The following is a 26,013-nucleotide window of genomic DNA, read 5'->3' on the forward strand; positions in this document are numbered from 1 at the left end:
AAGGACTGAGAACAGACCATTATATTTAATGGTGTAGATCGTCGGGGACCTTGACAAGAACAGCTTGGTTACGTGGTAGGGGTGGCAGCCTCAGTGGAATGGGTTCAGGTGAGAATGGGAGGAGAAACTGGAAGGCAGAGTTAGGAGTTTTGCTGTAAAGGGAACAGAAGAATGGGGTGGTGGCTGAAGAGGGGTGTAAGGTCAATTTCTTTTTTTTTAAGGTAAGAGAAACGCTGATGGAAATGATGGAGGAGACGGAGGGGGAGAAATGGCTGAAGCGATGTCCTTGAATAGCTAAGGGTATGAAATTGAGTGCAGTAAGCGGTGGGGCTGGCTTTAGACAGAAGAACATGAACAATTCATCTACATAAAAGGAGGGAAAAGCTGAGTGCAGATGGAAGTGGATGAGTGGCTACTTGTGAGGGTTGGGCCATTTTGTACATTTAAAAGGCTGTCTTTGGGAGCAATGACCCAGGATCAAAGCTGATAGAGGCCTAACAACATAACATTTACATAATGGTTCTGAGAATATGTTCATGAGGAGCGCAAGCAACATCTATCTACGTAATGTTACAGTGAAGTCACTTGATGAGGTTTCAGCTTAGTTCATCTGGAGAAATGGAAGGAGGGAGCACGCCCCACTGACTCTCAAGCTAACTGCTGAGTCCACCCGTCATGCTGTTCCAATCAGTCTCCATGAAACCAAACAGAAAACAGACTCAAGCTTTGTCTGCTTTATTTCACTACATTAAGTTAAGCAGTAAGGCAAAACAGTAACCTGTCATTCATAAAGATCAAGGAGTGTCTCTCATTCCCAAAAGGGACCAAAAAGGATGCTTCTTCACAAATATGCATGACATTTAGCTCATTACGCCTATAAGCACTTTGAACAAAAGAAAACTGTGGTGGGCTAATCAAATCACAAATTCAAATTCACTTAGCCTTAAGTTCCCCAAATTGTAGTTTCTAGTGCTAATGACATCTAATTCACCTGCAGTGGCACACACTGACTACGCTTTAAAAATCTTGCACCTGATCTAATATAAAAAAGGAACAAATAAAATTCCAAATTTGCCAGCTGTAGGTTATTGAACCATTTCTACTAACACACAGAATTACCAGCTTGCACTGAAACTATCTTGAGGAAACATTAAATAAAGGCTCTGTTATTCTACAAGTTAATTTGGCTTCTGAGGGAAAAAAATGTCTATGATCAAAAGTGTTTTTGTGTTTCTGTGTCACATGGGGGTGATGAGACCCATTACTTCAACACTACTTCTGGGAACAAATACCAGCTATCCGCCATGAATGCACAACTATGTGTAGTCTACGCAAGCGTGTAAACATAGGAAGCTGTTCTCCACCTGGATGCCCATCTCCTCCGCTGGCAGATATGGAGCATTGGCGTCACAGAAGGCGCTAGCACGTAGTGAAACACAAACTAATTTGACACTTCGTGGGGTCACAAAAAGTGTGCAAATTTGTCATTACACAACCTCCTGCCCCAACTCCTAAGATGCTAAGCCTTATTACTGTCTTCATATTAGAGATACGAGTAGTTTTTTCTTACACTGCAGTATATATATTACTCTGTGGGATATTGTTTCATAATATTGGCTTGATCGTTAAGAGTACTAGTTAGTGTCTTTCAAAGGCTTCCTTAATACTTTTATCTTCCAAGGGGAGCTGATGAGTTACTATGTCCTGTCTGTATTCTAGATTACTATATATATATCTCGTAATTTTTTTTAAACTAAAGGCTTTAACTTAAAAACAAAACCACGGTAAACAGGAAATTTCTCTTTTCCCCCGAAGTCTGTTGGCCACTTGCTAACAATACATTAGCAGAAAACGTGGTGCAGCTGGTGGTCTACTTTGTCAAGTCTCATTTCACAAAACATCACAGAAATTAAGGTTAGCAACCCAACTCCAGGAAACCCAGTGAAAACAGCATGTGCGCTGTTAGGCAAGTATTCTGCACTACTTGCTGAACTACTTGACAGTTTCCGGTCAGAATGGTCTTATTTGACACACTGTATGATAAAAGTCTCAAACCAGGGAAGGTTCTTTTTCTTAATTTCCAGTTTTGGATCAAGAGGTTATTAATTCCCCCTTCAAATCAACGGAAAGAACATTAGTTCAGATCATGCTAAACATCTAACCTTCAAAATGTTTTCTGCATTCCAAAAGTGAACTTGTCCACCAAGTTTTCTTTGGGCTCTGTCCAGATCCCAAATACTCAGAACAACTTACTGAATTAGAGGCAGAACAGAGGAGAAAGGGTAGGGAGAAAGACAAAGACTGCCCCCCTGTGGCAGCATCAACCCCTGGACATTGTGCCAACAGTTAAAATGAATGGAGTTTGCCCCCACCATGACATGTAATTGTTTGCTTCTCAAATTCTCCCCTAAAAAAAAAAAGTCCATATTCTACTGGGAAAAACATTTTAAGGGCAAGTTAATAAATAAGTATCCTATATTTACTTAAAAGAGGGCAAATGAGGGTGCCTTAACCATGTCACAGGTTTTTCCAATCATCACAAAACAAAAGACAATGTGACAATTCTATTTCCCATCAAATGGAACTCTATGGCAAGATGGGAGCCAGGACGGCAAGTGAAGGGATATATTTAGAGAGCTAGATTAAATCTAATGGAATACAAAAAAGCAGTTGGTGCGCTGAGACCAATGCTGGGTCATCAACAGCAGGTCTACCTTTCGTTATTTTAAGTTTCATCTGTGAGATTGGGATCCCTTATGAGACCAGATCGGGAGATAGTATGGTCAGTTTCTCAAGTGGTCAATCTAATGCCACTGCAAGGAACAGCCACTTGCTTTCTTGGTTTGGAACTATGCTGTTGTTAGTTAACGTGCAGGGTTCAGTGAGGGAGACACAGACTCACAGGTGTTAACAGAAGAGAGAGCCAGAGGAACAGCAGTCACCCTGTGTTCCTAATGCCGTGTCTAGGCCCCCACCCTCCTAGGAACAGGATTCAGTAGTGCATGGATACTGCATTATAAACAAGGCCCAAAGAAGCAGCGGCTTCCATATCTTAACGTGGGTTCATGGTGATACTTTCCTTTGGGATCTGCCCCCCAGGGGAACATTTTAAGGAAGAAGCGGACCCAGGCTGAGTTCCACATGCTGGGTGAGCCAGATGACTTCTGTGCCCTGGTCACTTTCCTCGATGGGACGGATGGGGGCTGCCAGGTTTTTAAAATCGTGCTTCATCTTAAAGCACACGGTCACTTCGCCCTCTTCACGTTGTGGGGTCACCTTGATGAAAATACCCACTTTGTTGGCCTTTCTGAAGGCTATAATGCTACGGAAGGAAAGAAGCACAGTATTAGGCAGGTCACGAGTCAGCAAAGCCAGTTAGACTCACAGTCATTTTATGGTCCAACAGGAAATCTCTGATGACAAGATATGATCACCATCACTTTTAAGGACAATGAAGAGTTTCTTCAGCAAAATGTTGATCTCATTTTTTTTTCAATATTACAGAAAATATAGTCATAAAAACTTAAATGGGAAAAAGTAAGTCTTTCCTCTTCTTTCCCTCCTCAGCATACAAAGAAAAACTGTAAACAGTCTGGCTCTCAACCTACCAGATATTTTTCTGTGAGCTTACACTTTTCTGCTTTTTTAACTAACACAAAAGGGACATACTGTTCTGTAATTTGCTTTTTTTTTTTTTTCACTCTATTTATCAAAAACACCTGTCCATGTTGGTAAATATCTTCTCTTTTCTGCTTAATGGGTGCACAGCATTCTACTGTTTACCATAACTGGTATACACCAAGGCTGTTGCCAGTTTTCCTGTCATAAGCATCCTTTCACATTAACCTTTATATACATGTGGTAATATTTCTATAGGATATAGACTAATCCTAACTCGGAGCTTTAAAGGAATTTGTGGAATAACAACAATCAGTGTATTTTGTAAAATAACTTCTGTAAATTAGGAATTTTTAGAACAGGAAAAAAAAATCTCTTTAGCTGAAGTTTCCATTTCAGTTTTCTCTGATATGCACTTGAAGTTTGTGTTTTGAAAACTTAGCTTCAAAAAGTAAAAAGGAAATGAAACAAACAGAACTTGATCTACTAGCCAAATGATACTCAATTACTCTAAGAAAAATTACTGAAATTAAATATTTACATATTACCTAGTATTCTGTACTATTAATTTCCAGATATCTGGAAGTCCTATAAAGTATAATAATGTGAAATATAATTAATTCAGCCTTTCATTTATCTGTCATGTAATCTGACTGGAATTTCTTATCTTGTATGATCTTTCCAGAGGTTTACCTCGACCTAACAAATTTCTGTTCTTAATTAATGTAATTTAATTCAGGACCCACAAAAGCAAGGAATGCATTTTGTACTACAGTAACTCAATGCATTTTTATAGTCACTAACCAAACCTTCAATTTATATCAGATTCATTTTTTAAAAATTCAGTTAAAAATAGTAAAAGAAAAAGGTTTTCTACCCTTAACTTCCCAGGTAACCACTGATATCTGGGAAGCTTTTATTTTTCAATTCAGATTCCTGGTGCCTACCTAGACCTGCTAAAGAGAAGCTCTGGGGTCTGGCACTCTATAGAATTTAAAAAAAATTTTAAAACAAAATACTCACCCTGGGGCCTACGTTAACCCAAGTTTGGTAATCACTGTACTAATCTCACTTTGTTTTTCTAACTCATCACATGTTATTTCCTCTTTCCAATACTGTGCTGAGGGAGCTTTTGATCATTCTGTTAAAAAACCTTAAATATTCCTTATGCCAATGTATTAAATGCTACTGCTTTTCAGCTCCAAGTCCACCTTCTATGTCTTGCTTTGTGACACAGGGTTCTGCTAAGCACATTTCTGCTTGGTAGGCTGGCTCGCTGTCAGCCTCCCTTCAGGGGCTCTAAAGGAGACCAGAAGCCTGCGGGAGGAAGGGGCTTGCTCATCCCTGTGGGCTTCCTGTCTGGGTGTGGTCCGTGTGGGCAGCACTCCAGCAGGGCTTCTTCACTCAGGAAGCGGCAGTAGCCAGGTGCAGTTTTCCAACTGCATAGTCAGCTTCAGCATGCCCCATCTCTGCCAGCCTGAGTGCCAGCACCAGACATGCAGTGTCCCCTCCCCTATTTCCCAGAGGTCTGAGTTTCAGCTCCATGGGGCTTCTCCTTCAGGCTTCTAAATTTTAATCATTTTAGCCATTTCCCTTTGTTTCCTCAGCCCTAGAGGTGGTAACTGCTTCATAAAATTGCCATCTCTGGGATTCTTCAGAATTGTTTTTAACCTCTGAAGTTACTTAGTTAACAAATCTTTTATATTATATTCTCTCTGCTAAAATAACTGATGTGATTTCTGTTTTTAGACTAGAAACTGACTGATGTATTCCTCATCCGGGAAAGGCTTGGTTTTTAACTTATTAGTTATGAGAGAGTAAAATCTATTAAATACTCTAAGGGGAAAAGGCAGGGGACAAATTCAATGATAAATCTTTTGGGATAGAATACTATATTCTATCCACAACCATTAAAAATCACACACTTGAAAATATTTTAACATGGGAAAGAAACACACGTTAAAAAACTGTGCTTACAGAACGATCCCAAAGATGGAAATGTGCTTATCTCTGGTGGTGGGATTTTATTTTCTTCTTCATGGTTTTATATATATATATACACACACACACACATATCCAATTTCTATAGTAATTATTTTTATAAATAGGAAGAAAAAAGTTATTTTAAAAATTCAGATAAGAAAACAGATCTATGAGTGGGCCTCCTGTATCAGCCAGTTGTGGTGTGTGGTGTGTGTGTGTGGCGGTGGGGGTGTGTTACAAAATGATCACTCACTCAGGATCATCCTGAAAGTCCTGGGGTTCTGCCAACTCATCATACTCTGCTGCTGCGTCCTTGCCGGCTAAAACAAGCTCTTTGGGGGGCACCACCACCTGGAGAGCAACAGAGAGAGGCCTGCCTCAGAAGGGATCGCTGTATCATAAAACATTCATTCAACGGAATACAGCCAAGTATTGCACCGACCTAGACATACAGAAGTAAAGCAGCAAGTTTCAAGAAACACAACTTTCTTTTACTTATAAAAAGCTTAAAAACATGTTGTATAGGAATACAGACATTTCTAGTAAAAGAACGAGAACAAAGTAGTTTCAGGGAATGATAAAGTCAAATGAGTGCTTACTTCTTTGGGGCTGCAAGGGGGAACTCAGGTGGGGAGGACACGGGGGCTTCAACTGTGTCTTTAATGTTTTATTTCTTAAGGGGGTTGGGGTACATGGGTGTTTGCTATATCACTCTTTATATTTTGTGGTACATCTGAAATAGTTCCTCATTTTCTTTTTAAAAAGGAAAAACATGAAGGAGAAAGTGGCTCCAACATATTTTCTGAAGCTGGGGATACTGGGTATGTTTACTGCCATGGGAAACAAGCATTCTTCAGACTTATCCTTATGTTGTAACCAGGCTTCAACTTTGCTGTGTTAGAGGTTAATAGATAACATCATGAATCACATTTCTAATTACATCTAATTTCGTATCTAATTTATATCTAATTTCAGATATAAAGGTGGCTGGGGAGCTGTAAAGAGAGAAACAGCAAATTCGTAAGTTGGGTATACTTATTAAACACTTATTTCTGTCTCTATCCTCACTGGCACAGATCATCAGTGTTATTTAAAAAAGGAGCAAGGACAGATGAGTGTCATCTCTCTTTGGAAGTGATGCTAGTAAGTGAAATCATTAAAAAGCATAAGGGAAAAAAAAGATAAATTCTCTACTAAGGATTACTTGAATAACAGCTATTTAAAGATACAGGTATTTAAAGATACAGGTATCCTTTCTACCAATTTTTGTTATGAGTATTATGTTGAGTCAGCAGTAGATGGCCTATAGAGAAAAGTTCTTGATCTATAATTTCAAGTACTAAATGAATCATGAAGTAGCAAAATGGAGAAAGGCCACATTTCATTCATTCCACTAACACTGAAAGTCAAAGTCACCTATTCTAATATGTAGTTAGTGCTATGTATATTCTATGTAAGCAGAGGGTGTTTAGTAAAGGCACACTAACTTTAAAAAGGAAATGACACTTCGAGTCTTGAATAATGAGTATGCACAGACAGAAAGAGAGGTGTGGGCACGTACGTCAGGGGAGTCGGGGTAGGAAGGAGGAATTCTAAATAAAACGAATGGAAAATGCATTTCTCCAGCATGAAAGTTTATGACCCACTGGATCTGCTTGGATCTCAACCATTAGTATGTACAACGTGGAGAATGCTAGATATGGGGGTCTCAGGGAAGATAATCTCGGAAGAAAAGAGAGGTGAGGACAGTAAGGGGCTCTTAAACTGTGCCAAAGAATTTAGACTTCATCCCAAAGTCAGAGGGACACCAAACAAGCAGCATGCCATCATCAAAGTTAGATTTTAGAAAGAGCATCCTAAGGGCAAGACAGAAGATGGGCTGCAATGCAAAAGGGGGGGGGGGCACTAAAAACAGTCAGTCAGAAAGTTACTGTCACCTTCCAGGTAAGAAATGACGAGACCTTCAAAAAGGGCAGTGGCAATGTGTTTGCAGACAAAGTAAAAAACTGAAGAAGTGAAATCAAAAGAACTTGATGAGTGCCTGGATGTGAAAGTGAGACAGCGTGAAGTCCTTTAAGCCAGGCCAAATGAGGCCACCCCAGGAAAAGTCAGGGTCTGTCGACATGAGGCAAAATGCTCCTACCTTAGCGGTGCTGTTGATATCATCAGGGTCCCCCTCCTCGCACTCCAACAGAGTCACATGGGTGAGGTTCTCCACGGGATTCGTAAGAGTCAGGAGGACCTGACTCTCCTGGGGAGGGAAGAGGAAAGGCATCTCTCAGACATGTTCCACTGCTGCCACCTAGGTCCACTTTCTTAGATGCCGATTTCACAAAATCCCCATCCGCTCCGCCCTCCACCCCCCACCATTACTCTTGAGCACTAACACCCACCTATACTTCCATATCACTGCATTCTCAAAGTGCTCACCAACTCCTAGTCTAGTACTTATGTCAGGCTGTATACTCTCTGAAGCTGCTGTTTCACTGAGGAAATGGAACAGATCCCACAGAAAGGGCCAGTCATTAGATCCAGAAATTCTGAAGAATATATAGCATCCAAGTGACTGTTTAAAGTTTACGTCTCTTACCCTACCCAGGTTGCCACTTCAGGACTAAAAAGAAGGAAGCCCTCATAAATAAACCATGGGAGTCAAAGGCTAGCCAAGTGTATTAATAGAGAAAAAAATGGCACATTAAGACTGTAAAAGACTTAAGATTTTTTTGAACCATAATTTGCCCTTGTTTGGTGTGCTCTTGAGATTAGCAAAAAAAAAAAATCTTTAAAATGAACATGGACTATAAAAATGTCTTTATGAGCAGCATGAAATAACAAAAGAGGCTGCAGCAGAGTATTTTGTAATTAGTTGGGAGGTGTGTGTGGGAGATAAGTACATCAAAGAAGAAAGGGGCTGTGGCAAGAAGAAATCTAATTGACTCCTGTTATCTCATACATACACACACACGAGATGGTGCAGAACCCGGCTGGAGGAGAGCTGAACATGCCCGAGGGGTCCAACATCTCCTTTCTTTCCCCATGATTCCCCCTCTGTGTAATGTGCACACTGCTCCTTCTGCATATATTTCAAAGATGCTGTTGTCAAGAATCCCAGTTTAAAGACGTTTAAAATCTCAGTCCCTTTATTATTTCAAACTTTCTTGTTTTCTATCTTTGCTCATTGCATCCCATGCCAAACACACACAGCTACCACACACACACGCACATGTTCCTGACTAATCCTTTCTCTTCCTATTAATAAGCATGGTACTAACCTTCATGTAGCGAAGGTTGGGAATTGACATGATTCTCACTTCGGGGATATAATTGCTATGCATGAATAAAAAAATGCATTAATGTTCACCAGAGTCTCTCAAAATTATCACTTTTTTTTTAAAAGCTAGTGCAGCAAAGAAAGGATTTCTTCATGTTAACTAGAACATGTCAGAGAAAAAGAATTTTAAAGATTTGTATCATTTAAGAACTTAAGACATGAAACCAAACTGGTAATGCACTCTTTCTGAAATCTATGTATACCTCTAGTTTAGAGCCTGTGTATGTGGGCATCATGGCAGGTATCTTTCTTATATATGTATTTCTTATACATATATATATATATATAATTATATATATTTTAAAGATTTTATTAATTCATTTCCGTAAATCAGTAAGGCAGCTGATTACAACATCCAAGATTGATTTAACACGTGGTAGGGGGTGTAAAAACACTACCACATACTTACTTACCAAACACTTTTATATAGCACTTACTAAGTGCCAGGCAGTTTTTTAAGTACGTTACAAATACTGACTCATGTAATCTTCACTTCAACTGCGTAAGATAGGTATTACCATTATCCTCATTACAAAGATGAAGAAACTAGGCTTGGGAGGGTAAGTAGCTTGTTGGTAAGTGGCCAAATTCAAACCTAGGCAGTCTGGTTCCAGGGTCCTTGCTCTTTACCACTGTTACGCTACCTCTCTAAGTAAGACCACAGAGTATCATACTTATATGTGCTTGTTCTGGACCCAAAACTGCCCAGGTTCAAACTACAGCTTAGCATTTATATACCAAGATGTTTCTTTGTAAAGAGTAGGGCAGGTATTTACCTCTTTGTGTCTTAGTCTCCTCAGTTATAAAATGAGGACAGTGAAAAGTATGTATACCTTGAGGTTATTGTGAAGAATAAATTAAATACATGCAAAAGGCAACTGGAACAAACAGCCCACATAAATGTTATTGTACTTATAGTAACATAAGACAAAACCTATGGCAGAAACACAGTAAGTGGGCGGAGGTCGGAGTGCATCGTAGCATCGAGGCAGAAAGGTATTTTAACTTCAGACTATGTATTTTTCATGATTATCATGAATTATCACATCAGGATTACCTGAGTAACTTAATACAAATTCAAGGGCTCCACTGTCAAGGATCTGGATTTAGCTGGTCTGATGTGTGGCCAGAGCATAGGTATGAAGATTCCCAGGTGACTGCCATTATCAGAAAACAAGCACTTTTTTCAAAGCAAGCTTAAGAAATTGATGTGAAAAACATCCTGCCAGTCAGGATTTCTGTAACGAGCGTAATCCTTAATTAAGGAAGGAGTTCGTACCAGACTTCCCGTGCCATTTTTGTAGTCCTCGCCAGTCATGTTTTAAATAAGAGTAGTTAGGAAAACAACATACTGCATGGTGATTTTACATTTACAAAGCATTTATGAGCATAACAGCTCATTCGATCCTTCTCAACAACCGCAAGAGAGAGGCAGGACTGGTGTTATTCCCATTTCAGACGTGAGGGAAGTAAGTTTAGACAAATTCTGTAAGTGACAGAACCCGTATCTGGCCCTCCTAGTTCTTTCCCCAACTCACCAGACCAGCACTTCTCTACCATCCTGACTGCCCGTGATTTCTTTTTAACTGTTGTATAATATTCTACACAAGAGTGTATCTCAATTTAATCAATTATTTGTTAATGGTTAATCAGCTTGACACTACAATTGTTTCTAGCTTTTTTGCCAGTAAAATGCTACAACACACATCCTTATAAATGTATCTTTATATATTGCTTCTGTTCCTATGGAACAGATTCCTGAGACAGTATGATCAGGTTAAAAGGTCTGTGTAATTTTGTTTTTGATACTCTGGGCCCCTCTCCAAAAGAAGACTAGCAATTTACAGCCTACCAATAATGTATGCAAGCCTATTCACCCACATTCTTACAAGCACTCAATACCATTTATTACCCTTAAAATTCTTCCTATCAAGTGTCAGCATATTTCTGCATACTGACTGGCCATATGAAATTTCTCCTCTGTGAGCTAACTGTTCAAATCCTTTGCCCCACCTCATCTCCCCCTCCCTGCCCATTCCAGGGATATTGAACTTTTATTTATCACGGAATAGCAAATATTCTTTCTTGTCTACTGCTATATTGTCTCAGGAAGTTGTCAATTTTGTTTTTTACAACTCATATTCTTCTGCTAAGGTCAAAGCTGGCTATTTTCCTTAGGGGTTTCTGAGCTTCCTACCTTACTTAGGAAGGGCTCTCTCACCCTAAAGTCAAGACAATAATTTCCTAATTTTTCTTCTTTGATAAGTCAGCTTCAAACACAAAATTCCAATCTACTGACAAGTCTCAGTGAGTTAACACTGATTTAACCACCTTATCCCACTCCACAAAGCGATACCAGAACACAGTTAAATAAAATGAACATTGTTACAGGCATATTCTTCAATCTGCTATACTTTAATTTTTTAAATGATCATTCCCAAATTTAGGTAGTTTATCATTTGTAATGGATGACTACTGACCCTCCATCTAATAACATACCATATGCCACAGACCACACCGTCACATGTCCTTGATACAAACACCCTGGATTCTGTGTCTACAGAATTGCCTTAAACTTCCTGGTATGTGGTATGTACCTCAAAACCAAACAGGAACACAACAGCAAGATTACTCTGACATAGGTCCTCTTCTTTTTTTACGCTAACAGTAACCACATTTCACATCGGAAAAAACCCACAAAAGAACAATAACCCAAAACACGAATTGCAAAATACAAATACTTACACAGCTACCAGCTGGATTTTGAATTTGATAGATGTTGGGTTAAATTCTGGCTTGCTCAAATTATGTTCACATTTCTAAAAAGAAAAAAATACAATATGTATCAGAGGAAAATAAGAACACACTCAGCTGATTTCAAGAGCTACTAAATTCAGAAGAATAGCATTTACTAAGAGTTTGGTTTCATTTTGCTCCAAGACCACAGGTGTTTTGAAATAATGTACTACTGATAACCAAGATATACAAAAAATGTTTGGGGCTTCTGGAAATAAGCAACTACGCTATCAAATATTATAACCTTGTAGTGCTTCAAAACTACTAAAATAATTAACACATACTGAGTACTTATGTAGATTTTGCTGAGTTTCCCTCTATACTAATTTTATTAGTCTTTTTTATTTCCTCTCTGCTAGCCTAAAAGATACGTATTCTTGGCTTAAGAGTATTTAAGCATCACATCAACTTTATTGAGGCAGGTGCTGGTACTATAATTATTATTGTGCCTATTTCACAGATGATGAAAATGGGGCACAGGAAACGTAAATAATCTGTGTAAATTTCACAGAACCAATGAGACTTGGAGCAGGGATTTAAATCCAAGTAGTGTGAATCCAGATCTCATGTTTTAAAATACAGTAACACTTACTTTCTTGAATAGGCACTATATGCATGTGGCTAAAAAATATTTTTAACAGTACAAAAAGGGTACAGCGTAAAGATAAGAGTTACCTATCCCACTGCTCATCTGCCCTGAGCCAACCAGTTTCTCACGTGTTGTCTCACAGATGCCTATGCACATATAAGTATATGCATACATCATCTTTCTTCTTCACAATAACATAAAAGAGAACTTATTTTTTTTTCACTGAATCTATCTTGGAATTACATACCAGCATAGAAAGAGGTACCTCTGTCTTACCACAACGACTTCTATAACTTTTTTAACCAGACCCAAAATGATGGATGTTTCCATGATTTTGCTACTACAAAAAATGCAGCAATGAGTAATCTTATACACAAATCACTTCGCACATACATAAATCTATCTGTAGGATAATTTCCTAAAAGGGGTGCATGCATTTGTTATTTTGATGGACACCGCCAAACTGCTAACTTTTGCCAACCTGCTGATTATGAAAAGGTTTCTCATTGTAGTTTTAAGCTACTCTTCCTGATTACTGCATAAATTCGATTATCTTTTCTATTTATTGGGTACTGGGATTTCCTCTGCTGTAAATTGCTTCTTAGTAACTACTGGTTATTTTATACTGGGGTATCTCCTCCTTTCTGATTTGCTATAGTTCTTCACATATTTTGGATACTAATTCTCCATTAATTATACCTTACAAATTACTTTTCCCAGTCTATGACCTATCTTTTCACTTCTTCGAGTTTTCTTTGGAGTAGAGGTACAACTTTTACTTTTAATGTGTCAAATATAGAACTTTTTCCTTTATAGTTTGTGCTTATTTGTCTTACTTGTGGACTACACCCTTAACCAGAAGTCAAAAGATATTCTCCTACATTTCCTTCTAGAAGTTTCACTCTTCATATTTACTCTTTAAAGTCTCCAGTGTTCCTGAAATTGACTTTTGTGTATGTGAGAGGTAGAGACCCAGTTTTATGTTTTGTCATATAATCATCTGACCTAGCAAAATTTCACAGGCTCTTCTTTCCCCAATGATCTGCAATGCCATATTAAGTAAAATCAAGTTTCCTCACATGCATGAGTCAGTTTTTTTCCTCTAGTCTGTTCCGAGTCTGTAGTCTAACATACACAAGTATTCTTCGTTTATATATACACACAATTATTTTCCCTCCTTTCTTACCCAGTAAGTTATGTACCTACTATGCACCCTGCTTTCTGCATTTAAAAATATATGCCAATTAGTAGACTCATTTTTATAGATTTACAGTACTCATTTGTGTGGATGAACCCTAATCTCTACATATTTTGATTTGTATTTGTAGAGATGTAGCTTCAGGGTAGACTCTTACAACTGAGATCGATGGGTCGATATGACACTGATTGTTCGCCTGCTAGATCTGTCCATTGCTGAAAGAGGAATGTTGAAGTCTCCAACTATGACAGTGGATTCATCCATTTCTCCTTGCAAGTTCTAACAGTTTTTTTCTCACATAGTTTGACACTCTATTGTTAGGCACATACATGTTAAAACCTGTTAATATCTTCTTGGAGAACTGACCCCTTTACCTCTATGTAATACCCGTCTTTATCCCTGGTAGCTGTCCTTGCTCTGAAGTCTGCTCTGTCTGAAATTAACATGGCTACCCTTCCTTTCTTTTGGTTAGTATTAGCACAGTCTATTTCTCTCCATTTACTTTTAATCTGTATTTGTCTTTATATTTAAACTGGGCTTTTCTTTTTAAAAAGATTTTTCATTATAGAAATTTTCTAACAAAATATCCAAAAATAGTAGTAGTATAAATCCCTAAGTACTCACCACCCAGCTTCAACAATTAGCAACTTGTTAGCAACAACGGCCAATCTTGTTTCATCTACACTCTTACCCACTCCCCATGCCCGACTATTTTGAAACAAATGTCAGACATCATGTCATTTCATCCTTAAATATTTTGGTATATATCTCTAAAAGATAAAGACATTCTTAAAAATAACAGTACCATTATTATCCCTAAAAAAATGAGTAATTCTTTTAATAGCATAAAAAAATCCAGCCAGTGTTTAAAATTCCTGAAAGGTTTCATACATTTTTCTTTCCTTCCTCCCTCTTCCCCTTCCCCTTCTTCCCTTCCTCCCTTGGCCCCTTTCTATGTTTTGTTTGAATCAGGAATTAAAGTCTATACACTGTGTTTGATTGACAGGCCTCTTAAGTCTCTTCTAATCTAGTGCTACGGTATTTGGTAATAGCGGCTACTAGTCACATGTGGTTATTTAAATGCATTTCATCTTAGAAAGATTTAGGACCTCAGCTGCACTATCACATTTCAAGTGCTTAGTAGCCACATGTGACTAGTGGCTATATGTTGGACTGTGCAGATACAGAACAGTTCCATCATCACAGAATAGTTGGATAGTACTAATAGTTCCTTTTCCTTTTTAGTTTGTTTTTTTTGTATTTGTTTCCTTTTACAATTTATTGAAGAAACTCAGCTGTTCATTCCATAGATTCCCAGAGCCTGGATTTTTTTCCTTCTTTGTTTTCTTTTAGATTGATTATTTTTTATTACATCTTCTTGTTTCCTCTCTACTAGCCTAAAATCTTTATATTCTTTCACGAGTCTTTTAGAGGTTAGCAATATAATCTTAACCTTCAGAAACCTCCATTTCCACACTTGTAAAACAAGGATAACAACAGTACCTACCTCACTGAGTTATGAGGATTAAGTTTATCTTGAAATTTTTAAAATGGTATATTCTCTATAAGCATTTTCTATATTTACCACATTCCAGAGGTTTTGATATTGACCAGACACCAATCATGTTTATTTTTGCTTTTCTCCTACACAAATGGCAAATCTACAGAAGGGAACACTTACCCGGCAGCGCAGGGACCTTTTGATCAGAAGATGCTTGTGCCGAGGATACAGCTGTGAAGCACAGATTGGCTGGAAGTCAGGCTGTAAGAGGCGCTGCTGAAGGGTGGTCACTAGTGTGAAAGGCAGAAACCAAGCTTAGTTTACAGTGACTTGCTCAAAATCAGACAATTATAAGAAATAACACCGACTTTGTGAACAGTGTTCTTCAAAAAACTGTAATATAGAAATCTGACAGACATTTTAACATTTTTCAAATGATTATGTCTCTTTTACTTTCTACACAATTCATTCTACCACTAAAAACTAGGACTTTAAAAATCCCAAATCATAAGGCATATAAGTAACAAAAGCAGGATTAGATGTAAAATAAAAACAAAGTACAATCATGTATAAAATTACCCTCTGTCAAATTTACTGGCCTCGTATAATAGTCTTCAGGCAGAGGTTCCACTTCATCTACAGCCTGAGCTGGCTCAATCTTTATCTCTTTCTGGTCCTCTCCTTCTTTAAGGCTAAAGGAGAAAAAACAGTAATTTCTCAAGAGTCCATGTGGTTATCTTCAAAGTCTATGATACCAATAAATGAAGTACTCCTCTATTGTAGAATATTCTTTCTGTTTGGGTCTTTTCTAAGTATGAGTATCTTCTTCATCATCGGCAACTGTTATTTACTTGGAATCACATTCTTTCAATAATCACTTTAATACCTGCTTTTTGCCTAAAAGCCCATTTAATGCCCAAACTTACGAAAGTCCAGCAAGGGTACTGATGGTTGTACCAGCTCGTGGTCGCTGAAGCCTGGTTCCAAGACCATATTTGTCCTAAACAGAGTTCAGAAATTCCTATTAGAAATTCCACTTTAATATCTCCTCGTTATCAAAATTAAAAATTTTGGGAGGGACAGCATGAGAAGCTCAGGGAATAAGCAAAAAAAAAAAGCTACTTTGAAAGCTTCTTTTAAAGAAGAGTAGTTTGTAGCCCCACATCATCTTAGTCTTAAAATAATAACAAAAGCACCAAACATGGAGATTGAAACTACATTAATACAGTGAAAATGAGCAAAATGTGACTTTTAACCTAAAAGTAGCTAAGCTATAGCTTAGACTAGAACTATGTGGAGTATCCAAGACCCATGATGAACGTCTTCTCGGAATACCAGTGATCATCTGCTAACTTCCTCAGGGTCAGCAAGAATCATAAAAGAGAACTTACCACTACATGAATAGTATGTTGCTGAAGGCCCCAAAATAGCAGCAGGTTGCAACAGAGACAAAAAATGCAGCATAAGATAGAAGCAAACTCATACAGCAGGCAGGTTTTATGGGAAAGTTGGAAGAATAATGCATTTAATTCAAATTCCTTTCCGAGATACGCTAGTGCATACACTGATTATCCCACTGGATGGTTCAAAACATTCATTAAGACCTCATTAGGAAGTCTTTGGCAAACGTGGATATTTTGCAAGTTTTAATGTTTTACTAAATTCTAAACTAGGTATTTTTATATGGCCCTTATCAATTCTTAGGGTTTGAATGGCTTAACTAATTCTCATGCAGAGGCAGTATGACAAGTTATCGAGCCTTTCCTCAAGTGTAAAATGGGGATGTACCATCTACACAGGACTGTTGTGAGGCCTGAACAAAGTACTATGTGTAAAGTGTTTAGCACAGAGCCTGACATATCAACGCCATTCAGTAAACATTATTCATTAAATGCCAATCTGCTTGGCTCCAAGTGAACACACAGAAAATAAATTGTTTTGTGAGAACAAGTAAAACTTGGGCAATAGCAAAAGCTCTAGATCCTAATTTCTTGCTTCTGATTGGTAGTATACAAACCAGTAGAGAATGACTTTCATAAATAATTCCTATTAAAAACCACACTTGCACATATTACTACTTATTTAACAACAAAAATGCTCTGTGTAAAAGTCAGTGTTTTTCATACGGAAGAACTACTGGAAGGTGCCAAAAAATTATAACTAAAGCTGGGAAACCACTACTACCAGTATGCCAAAGGTGGGTGGGCTGCAATGGGAAATATGGATAAAACCAACCATTTGCTCCTATTTTTCTGACTTTCTTTAATATCCAAAAGCTGTAAATTTGCCTACAAAACTAAACAGTAGCCTCTTTGGGAAATAATCAAAAGAGAAAGGGGAGTGATGGAGAAAGAAACACAAATGTCCTTAAAACTCAAAGAATTCAAATAGAACTAATGATATGGCAAAAGCATAACCACTGGACTTGAACACCTATGGTCTGAGGAGCCTTTGCCTGCTAGCCATCAGTCAGGGATCTCAGGACAACAGCCATTTTCTGAAATGTTCACTGTTCTTATGCCACACAGGTCTTGATCAATGAACTCCAAACTCCTTTTTGTACCAAGTCCTCACCGAAAAAGCCAAAGGCATATAGTTTCTACGCCGTGCCAGTTTCTTGCGATCTCGCTCAACCTTCTCCTTCTGAGCAAGTTGCTGGTAATACTCAATCAATTTGTTCATCTGTAAGAAATCAAGGACTCAGTATCTGTTTCATGAAAAAGCTAACAAGAAGCTTACAAAATTAATCAACTATACCAACCAGACACATAATGAACAGAAAAGACAAATTTATTAAGGTAGGCAAGTTTGCCCTTTTTGTCAGAGATTTTTTTTTCACTGTGTGATCTATTTTCAGAATTGAAATGGAATCTTCAAGTTCAACAACAGGAAGAAATGGGCAATGAAAAGGCTTGAAAATTTCATGTTCTCTTCTCACTGCTCTTTTACTTCATTACTTCCCCTCACAACTGCTCCTACTTTTTCTGCATGGCTACAGGACCATCTATTCCTAAGGATGTAACATTTCATACTCTATTTTCTCCCCCAGTCCATCATACATTTTCATTTTTAAAATACATTTTAGGGCGGGAGGGTATAGCTCAAAGTGGTAGAGCGTATGCTTAGCATGCACGAGGTCCTGGGTTCAATCCCCAGTACCTCCTCTAAAAAAAAAAAAAAGTAAATAAATAAATAAACTTAATTACCCCTCCAAAACATAAATAAATAAATAAGTGAAACCTAAAAAAAGATAATACATCAAAAAAAATTTTAATCATAAAAGCAATACATGATAATTGTGAAAAGTTCAAATAATATACAAACATAAAGAATAAAAAGTAAAATTTATCTTTTATCTCTCATGCCTAAGACCACCCTTCCTCTCACCAGAGGTATCCACCATTATATCTTAGATATCTTTCTTACACTTACAGATACAAGTATGATATTTTTTGCATACATTTTTAAAAAATCCATGTATAGATGTATAGCTTTTATGAGTATAAAAATACAGATATTTTTATTTTTCATATAAGGAAAAAACTTCCCATTTTAAAACTTTTTCACTTAAAGTATCATAAACTTTTCATTCAGTACAAACATTTAGTACAAAACTTCATTCTGTTTACAGGCTGCATCTTATTACCTGGTACAGATGTCCTAAAGGTATTTAACCATTTCCTCTGAGAGCACTTAAATGGTCTCCTGGTACCCACTCTTGTAAATAATTACTTCTCAATTCACCAGTAATTATTTTTTAGAAGCACTAATCTGATTCTGTCAGCTCCTCACTTAAAACCTTTAAGGGCTTTGCAAATTGCTTCCTGGTCCACACTTTTCTGCACGGTCTGACCCCAGATCCTTCCCTGCATTCACCTATTGCTATGCTCCACTCCAGCACATTTGCCCTCGTCTATGACGTGCTATGCTTCGTCCACTCACAAGCTCCTTCCCTATGCTATCCAACACCCTGAATTCTTTCCCTTCTGTGCCTGCCATCCTAGCGCAAGCCTCACACGTGGACCTAACTAGTTGAAACTCCCCCTAATAAATGCTCACCTGCATAATTTATCATGCTTTCGCATAACTTAAGAGTCTTTTCCGTATCTGGGGAATATATGATTGTTTTCCCATTAGACTTCAGCTTTACGACGGTAAGGACCATGTATTCCTAGTGTTCAGTACCACCCCTGGCACAGAGTATGGAGCACATGCTTGATAATCCCATGTATATATATGTATTTTTCTGTGTGTCTGCATAAGTACAAGTATTTCTGTAGGTCACAGTCCAGGAAGTAGATACTGCTGAGAACTTAAGAAATCTATTAATTTACACTAACAATAGTATGGTTGTTAAAAGGTCCAATTCCCTACATTCCCATCCAGGATATTTTCAGTATTTCCAATTTTTGCTGATATCATAAGTGAATAATCATAAGTTACTGTTTAGTTTGCAGTTTGATTATACAACTCACTTTGATTACAATTCATCATCTTTCTCATATTTCATTTCCAGGGGCAACAAAATCAGTTCTGACGTATAGCACACAGATCAATTCACTGTGAACTACTAGGATGTCCACATCATGATTCTACAGGCAACCACTACTGAGTCCAACGGCGTCTTCTAAATTAGTGTTGTTTCAAGGAGTTAAGATGTCTGTATGCTGATGACATTTCTGAGAACAAATGGACCCTTAACTTAGTTGGTGGGTATGTGAAAAGCAAAAACATATCGTTTCCTTTTCCCAGTCAGAACTAAAATTACACCTAAGTTTCTCTATTAACTTAAGTCAGATAGATAAAACTGTCATTGTGATTTAATGTCTTACAACAAGAAACACTTTCTAAGCGTAAAGGACATCAAAATATACATCACGGATTTATAAGCATGAGCCATATCCACTGATAAAATGATCTTTTTCTTCCTCTTTTTCTTATTTCATCCTCTCTGTGATGACCCTTTACTTACCCGTTGCGTGTGAGGATTTTCAGGTTCCTGCCAACCACCACTAGCTGCAAAATAAAGGAATATTAAACAAGATGTTCATAATTTGATAATTTCATTTTCATGAAAACAGGTCATCTGCAGGCCACAAAAATAAAACTTAAAAACACAAAATCACACAATTTCCAAGAAGGAGCCCAAGAAATTATATAGACCAGAGAACTCAGAATAAAAAAAAATTTTTTTTTAAATATAATGATGGTGATAATAACCACCACCACCACAACCACCACTACAACTAACACACGTACAACTTTCTGTGCCAGATACTTGAAATGTATTACACTTCATCTTACTCTCATTAATAACCCTCTGAGATATGGACTCTCACTATTAGTCTCATTTTAGAAATGAGGAAATTGAGGCCTAGGGAGTTAAACAACTTGCCCAAAGTCAAAGAGACAGGAAGTAGCAAAGCCAGGATTCAAATCCAGGCAGTCTGACTCCAGAGAACTTGACGTTATCTGCAACACTGTGCAATTTCTATGTTCTACGACCTTGGTTCAGAGAATTTCTCTTCTTTTTCTGATTGGAATTTTTTCTTTCATTTTTGAAATTTTTTATTGACGTATAGTTGATTTACAATGTTGTGCTAGTTTTAGGTGTACAGCAAAGCGATTCAATTGTATGTACACACATATATACTCTTTTTCAGATTCTTTTCCACTATAGGTTATCATAAGATACTGAATATAGTTCCCCGTGCTATACAGTGGGTTCCTGTTATTTATTTTATACATAAAATAAATCCTTCTCTCCATTCCCCTTTGGTAACCACTTTGTTTTTTATTTCTGTGAGTCTATTTCTGGTTTGTAAATAAGTTCACTTGTACCATTTTTTTGGATTCCACATATGGGTGATATTTGTCTTTCTTTCTCTGACTTATTTCACTTAATATGATAATCTCTAGGTCCAGCCATGTTGCTGCAAATGGCATTACTTCATTCTTTTCATGGCAGAATAACAGTCCATTGTATATATGTATATATATATATATATATGCCACATCTTCTTTATCAAGTCATCCATTGATGGACATTAGGTTGCTTCCATGTCTTGACTATTGTAAATAATGCTGCTATGAACACTGGTATGCATGTATCTTTTTAAGTTATAGTTTTACCTGGATATATGCCCCAAAGTGGGATTGCTGGATCATATGGTAACTCTATTTTTAGTTTTGAAAGGACCCTCCATACTGTTCTCCATAGTGGCTGCATCAATTTACATTCCCACTAACAGTGTAGGAGGGATCCTTTTTCTCCACACCCTCTCCAGCATTTATTATTTGTAGACTTTTAAAAAATGGCCATTCTAATTAGTGTGAGGTGATACCTCATTGTAGTTTTGATTTTCATTAAGAACTTGTTACATAAGAAAGAAAAGCACACATCATAAAGGAAAAAATTATTCCAGAAAGCTGAAAGTAAAATCACAATGAGTGCTTTCAACAAATGGTGCTGTAATAATTGGATACCCAAATATAAAAAAAATTAACCTCAACCCTTACCTCACAACATTTACAAAACTTACCCTGAAATGGTAAGAGATTTAACACGGAAGAGCTGAAACTATATTATTTCTAGAAGAAAACATAAGTGAAAATCTTAGTGACCTTGGGTTAGGCTAAAGTTTCTTTAGTAGGACATGAAAGGCACAAACTATAAAACAAAAAAATTGATAAATTAACCTCATCAAAATTAGAAACTTGTGTTCTTCAAAAGACTCTGTTGAAGAAATAAAAAGATAAGCCACAGATTGTGAGAGAGAATTTGCAAAACATCTTTTCAACAAAGGACTTGCATCCAGAATACGAAACTCTCACAACTCAATGAAAAGATAAAAAACTCAATTTAAATGGCAAAAGGTTTGTACAAACACTTCACCAAAGGAAATACATGGATGGAAAATAAGCACATTAAGGAAATGCAAATTAAACCCATGATGAAGTAGCTCTACACACTCACTAGAATGGCTAAAATGAGAAAGACACAGAATACTAAGGGTTGCTCAGGAACTGGAACTCTCCTACATTGCTGGTGAGGACCCAAAATGGTACAGCCACTTCGGAAAATAGTTTGGCAGTTTCTGGTCCAGTTAAACATACACTTACCCTATGACCCAGCAATTCTACTCCTAGATATTTACTCAAGAAAAACGAAAACACACATCCACACTAAAATTTGTAGGCACATGTTCATAGCAGCTTCATTCGTATGAGTCCCAAACTGGAAAAACATCAATGTTCATCAACTGGAGAATAAATAAACAAATTATGGTATATCCATATGATAGAAAACTACTGAAAAATAAAAAGCAAAAACACGATGGGACCTCAGAAGCATTATGCTAAGGGAAAGAGACAGACACAAAAGACTAAACTGCTCCAATTACATAAACTTCTAGTTAAAGCACAATTACGGTGAAAGAAAGCAAATCAGTGTTAGTCACAGGCCAGGAGGTAGGTGGAAGGAACTGACTGCAAAGGGGCATGAAAAAGTGTTTCATGGTAATGGAAATTCTGTATAACATGATTGTGGTGGTGGCTACATGGCTATATATACCTGTCAAAAATCAAAGAATTCTACGCTTAAAATTGGTGAGCTTCATTATGTGTAAATAACATCTCAATAGAGCTAACCAAATAAAAAAGGGAAAAAATAAACTGTAATGAGGTATCGTTTCACAACCACTGGTTTGGAAAAACTTAAAAGAAGTCCAACAGCAGTTAAGAGCTACCAAGGATCTGGAGCAATAGGTAGTCCACTCTTAAATATTATTAGTTGGAGCAAAAACTGTGAACCATTTTGGAGAGCTAAAGATGGACACTGCAATTTTATTTTATTTTATTTTATTTTATTTTATTTTATTTTATTTATTTATTTATTTATTTTATTTTTACAACATTTTAGATTTATTTTTTAAATGTTTCTTTGTTTGTTTAACATCTGCTGAGCCCTGCTCTATTTTACTTTTTTTGGAGGGGGAGGTAATTCGTTTTGTTTATTTAATTGTTATTGTTTTTAATGGAGGTACTGAGGATTCAACCTAAGACCTCGTGCATGATAAGCATGTGCTCTACCACTTGAGCTATACCCTCTCCCCTATATATAGCAATTTTGCTTTTACTTTTTATGCAGAGAAACTCTTACTCCTATGACAGGTAATACACACAAGAATGTATCTACCTACACTGCTGTCAAAAGCAAAAAACTGAAAACAACCTAAATGTCCATCCAGAGGAGAGCTGAGAAGTAAACTGTGGTAGGAAGTCATACATGAATCAACTACCATCACAGCTACCCACCACAGATGCACTGGTAGAGAAAAGTCGTAGCAGGATACATAACAGCATGTTTCTATTTGTTTCAGTTGAGAAGCATTATTTGCTAGCGGCTACATACATAGGCGGAGAAGTGCAAAGACAGGCACAGACACTGATGAACAACTGAACTCAGGACTGTGCTGATCACCTCTCTCCAAGGCAGATGAAGGCAGATGCAGTGGGGGAAGGATATACCATGGGCTGTTTGGTTATGCTTAATTTCTTAAGCTGGGTGATAATTTCATCAATGTATTATTTGTATAATTCAAAATAACTTTTTTTTAAGCCAAAAAGGACTCTTGTTGAAGGTGACACTTTACCCCCTTGCAAAAAATGGCAGCAAAGAACATCCTTCAGCACAATATTCATACTTTAAAAGTTACCTTACTTAAGGCAATCATGAAAAATAATTACGTGAAAGAAATGTTTTAGTAGTATTTTAGAAAACCTGAATGCTTTACTTAATTACTTCTTTAGAACTGATGATTTATTCTAAATAAAAATTTGAGGGTGGGGGGAGGGCATAGCTCAGCAGTAGAGTGCGTGCTTAGCACACACAAGGTCCTGGGTTCAATCCCCAGTACTTCCACTAAAAAATAAAATAAAGTAAAAAATTAATTAAAAAATACATAAATCTAATTACCCGCCACCCCCAAATTTGATGATCTCGTAAGTTTCTGCACATTACTGACTTAATGGCTTACTTACAAACAAACAAATAGTTCTAACTAAAGTGGTTTCAGGGCTTGCTGGACACCAATGACATCATGGAAAAAATGAAATTATCTGTATTCCTTAAGAGCTCCTAGTATTCAATTATCACTATCAAGCTATCCTAGAGGAGTTAGATTTCTAAAAACACATGCTTTAAATTCTGAAATAGAAATTCTCCAATTCTAATGGCTTATGCACTTACAGAATAACAAATTAAGAAATCTATTTGGATTTCTAAGTTTTGTTTCTTTAATTTGATAAAAAGAAACAAAATACGAACACGGAAAAATATACTCTAACTTAATGAATTGAGTGCCACTTTGAGGTTTTTAGAGTTGAATCGAAAGAATTATCACCCATATTTACTTCCAAAGTGTGTAAGACTTTATAGAAAATTTTTAGCTAAAGTCCATTTTCATTTTAGCTATATCAAATGACAAAATGAGTTTGCTTTTGGCTTCCTCATATATTAGTAAGCTGATATTTTTAATGAAAACTCAAAACTGGGAGTTAACATGTCTAAAAAACTTTTAGAAAATTAAACAAACGAAATTTCAGCAAGAAAAAAGACAAGGGGGAGTTAGCAGTGCCACTGTTTATATAACAAATAAACAGCAACTCAAGATTTCAAACTGACCAATAAGAGTGTTTCTACTCTCCGATGTTAACCATGGAGAATGGGAAATATAAAAATAAGTTTCCTGATAAAGGTAAATGCAACCTCTGCTTCGAAATGCTCAAATGATGGAGAGGTAATTAACCCCTTAGACTGTCTTTAGGTCCAAACATACAGGACTTTTCTGTTTCACTCATGATACATATACATGTACCTTTGAGCACATGTTCGAATGCTCCAGGATAGATATTTGCACATGGAACTGCTGGGCCCAAGAATAAAAGCAATTTAAAATGTTTATAAATGTTGTCAAACTGCTCTGTAAGGTGGCAGGAGACAAAAGGACTCTTCTCCCATATTCTTTACCAGATTTTTAAAATTTTGCCAATTCAATGGATGAAGTTTTAATTTGCATTTATCTCATTACTAGTAAAACTGAATATATCTTTTTACATATTTATTGACTTTAAAAAAAAATCACCTGAGTTGTAAACAAAAAAAGATCCAATAATTTGCACACATTTTGGTTACTGCCCATTTTTATTTCCATTTCTGAGAGCTGCTGTTCATATCCTTTGATGACATTTTTCTATTGGGTAGTTTTCTTATTGACTTGTAAGGGTTCCTTATTTTTGGTTATTTATCTTTAGCCTGTTATATACAATCCAAGATATGCTATTTTCATCTTTTAGGTTTGTTCTTGGTGTGTTTTACCATCAGGAGTGTTTACTTTTTATGAAGAACATTAATATTTTGATTCCAAGAGAGTGTCCGATTTATAAATGCTTTTTTATCAACTCTAAGAAAATGAAATAGTTTACCCAATCTCAGATGAAACATCATGGTCTATAAATGTGAGGACTGGGAAATATAGAAGATTTAATGACAACCTACTCTGTCTGAATTTAGCTCCTACCTCCCAACGGGTAACAGAAATAATAATTTGTGTGCAATTAATTCACAAAATCTCCTGCTGAAGCCTCCCTCACTCACCCACAGATTTGTCTGCCATGCCCACATCTCTAGATGTCCAGCGACAAAATCCACAGGCCAGGTAATAGGCTTTCTTCATGGTGGTCTTGGCAGGGTCATCTGGAAGCTGTGTAGAGATGCTTGTGGCCCGAGTGGAGAGGGTGTGCATACAGCCAGGACAGTCAAAGCAGTTGGCGCACCTATGACACAACACACACAATCATTCATTCATTCAACAAATATTTACCAAGCACCTACCATGCGCCAGACATTAGTCTACGCTTATGAATTCAAGAGAGAACTATAAGGGAAGGGTGCCTCTCAAGCAAAAAGAAATTTAAAAGTACTCTGAAGTGACTCT

At 37.0% G+C, this 26,013-nt stretch overlaps 1 protein-coding gene across 2 annotated transcripts in view; it reads right to left on the reverse strand.

Moving 5' to 3' along the window:
• Positions 1-714: 714 nt before the first annotated feature.
• Positions 715-26,013, reverse strand: part of DCTN4 (dynactin subunit 4) — a 30,331-nt gene continuing 5,032 nt past the window's right edge. The window contains exons 3-14 of one of the 2 annotated variants that reach the window (XM_064484443.1): positions 25,674-25,852; positions 19,989-20,032; positions 17,591-17,698; positions 16,408-16,428; positions 15,943-16,016; positions 15,596-15,708; positions 15,197-15,306; positions 11,678-11,751; positions 8,874-8,928; positions 7,745-7,852; positions 5,855-5,952; positions 715-3,322 (exon numbers count right to left, since the gene is read on the reverse strand). In XM_064484443.1, the coding sequence (XP_064340513.1) occupies positions 3,109-3,322; positions 5,855-5,952; positions 7,745-7,852; positions 8,874-8,928; positions 11,678-11,751; positions 15,197-15,306; positions 15,596-15,708; positions 15,943-16,016; positions 16,408-16,428; positions 17,591-17,698; positions 19,989-20,032; positions 25,674-25,852 (1,198 nt within the window). In that variant the 3' untranslated portion in view covers positions 715-3,108. The remainder of the gene's footprint in view (positions 3,323-5,854; positions 5,953-7,744; positions 7,853-8,873; positions 8,929-11,677; positions 11,752-15,196; positions 15,307-15,595; positions 15,709-15,942; positions 16,017-16,407; positions 16,429-17,590; positions 17,699-19,988; positions 20,033-25,673; positions 25,853-26,013) is intronic. The other variant, XM_010991155.2, reaches the window with a different exon arrangement.

The sequence above is a fragment of the Camelus dromedarius genome, chromosome 3, assembly GCF_036321535.1.
Source record: "Camelus dromedarius isolate mCamDro1 chromosome 3, mCamDro1.pat, whole genome shotgun sequence".
In the NCBI taxonomy this organism is placed as follows: Eukaryota; Metazoa; Chordata; class Mammalia; order Artiodactyla; family Camelidae; genus Camelus; species Camelus dromedarius.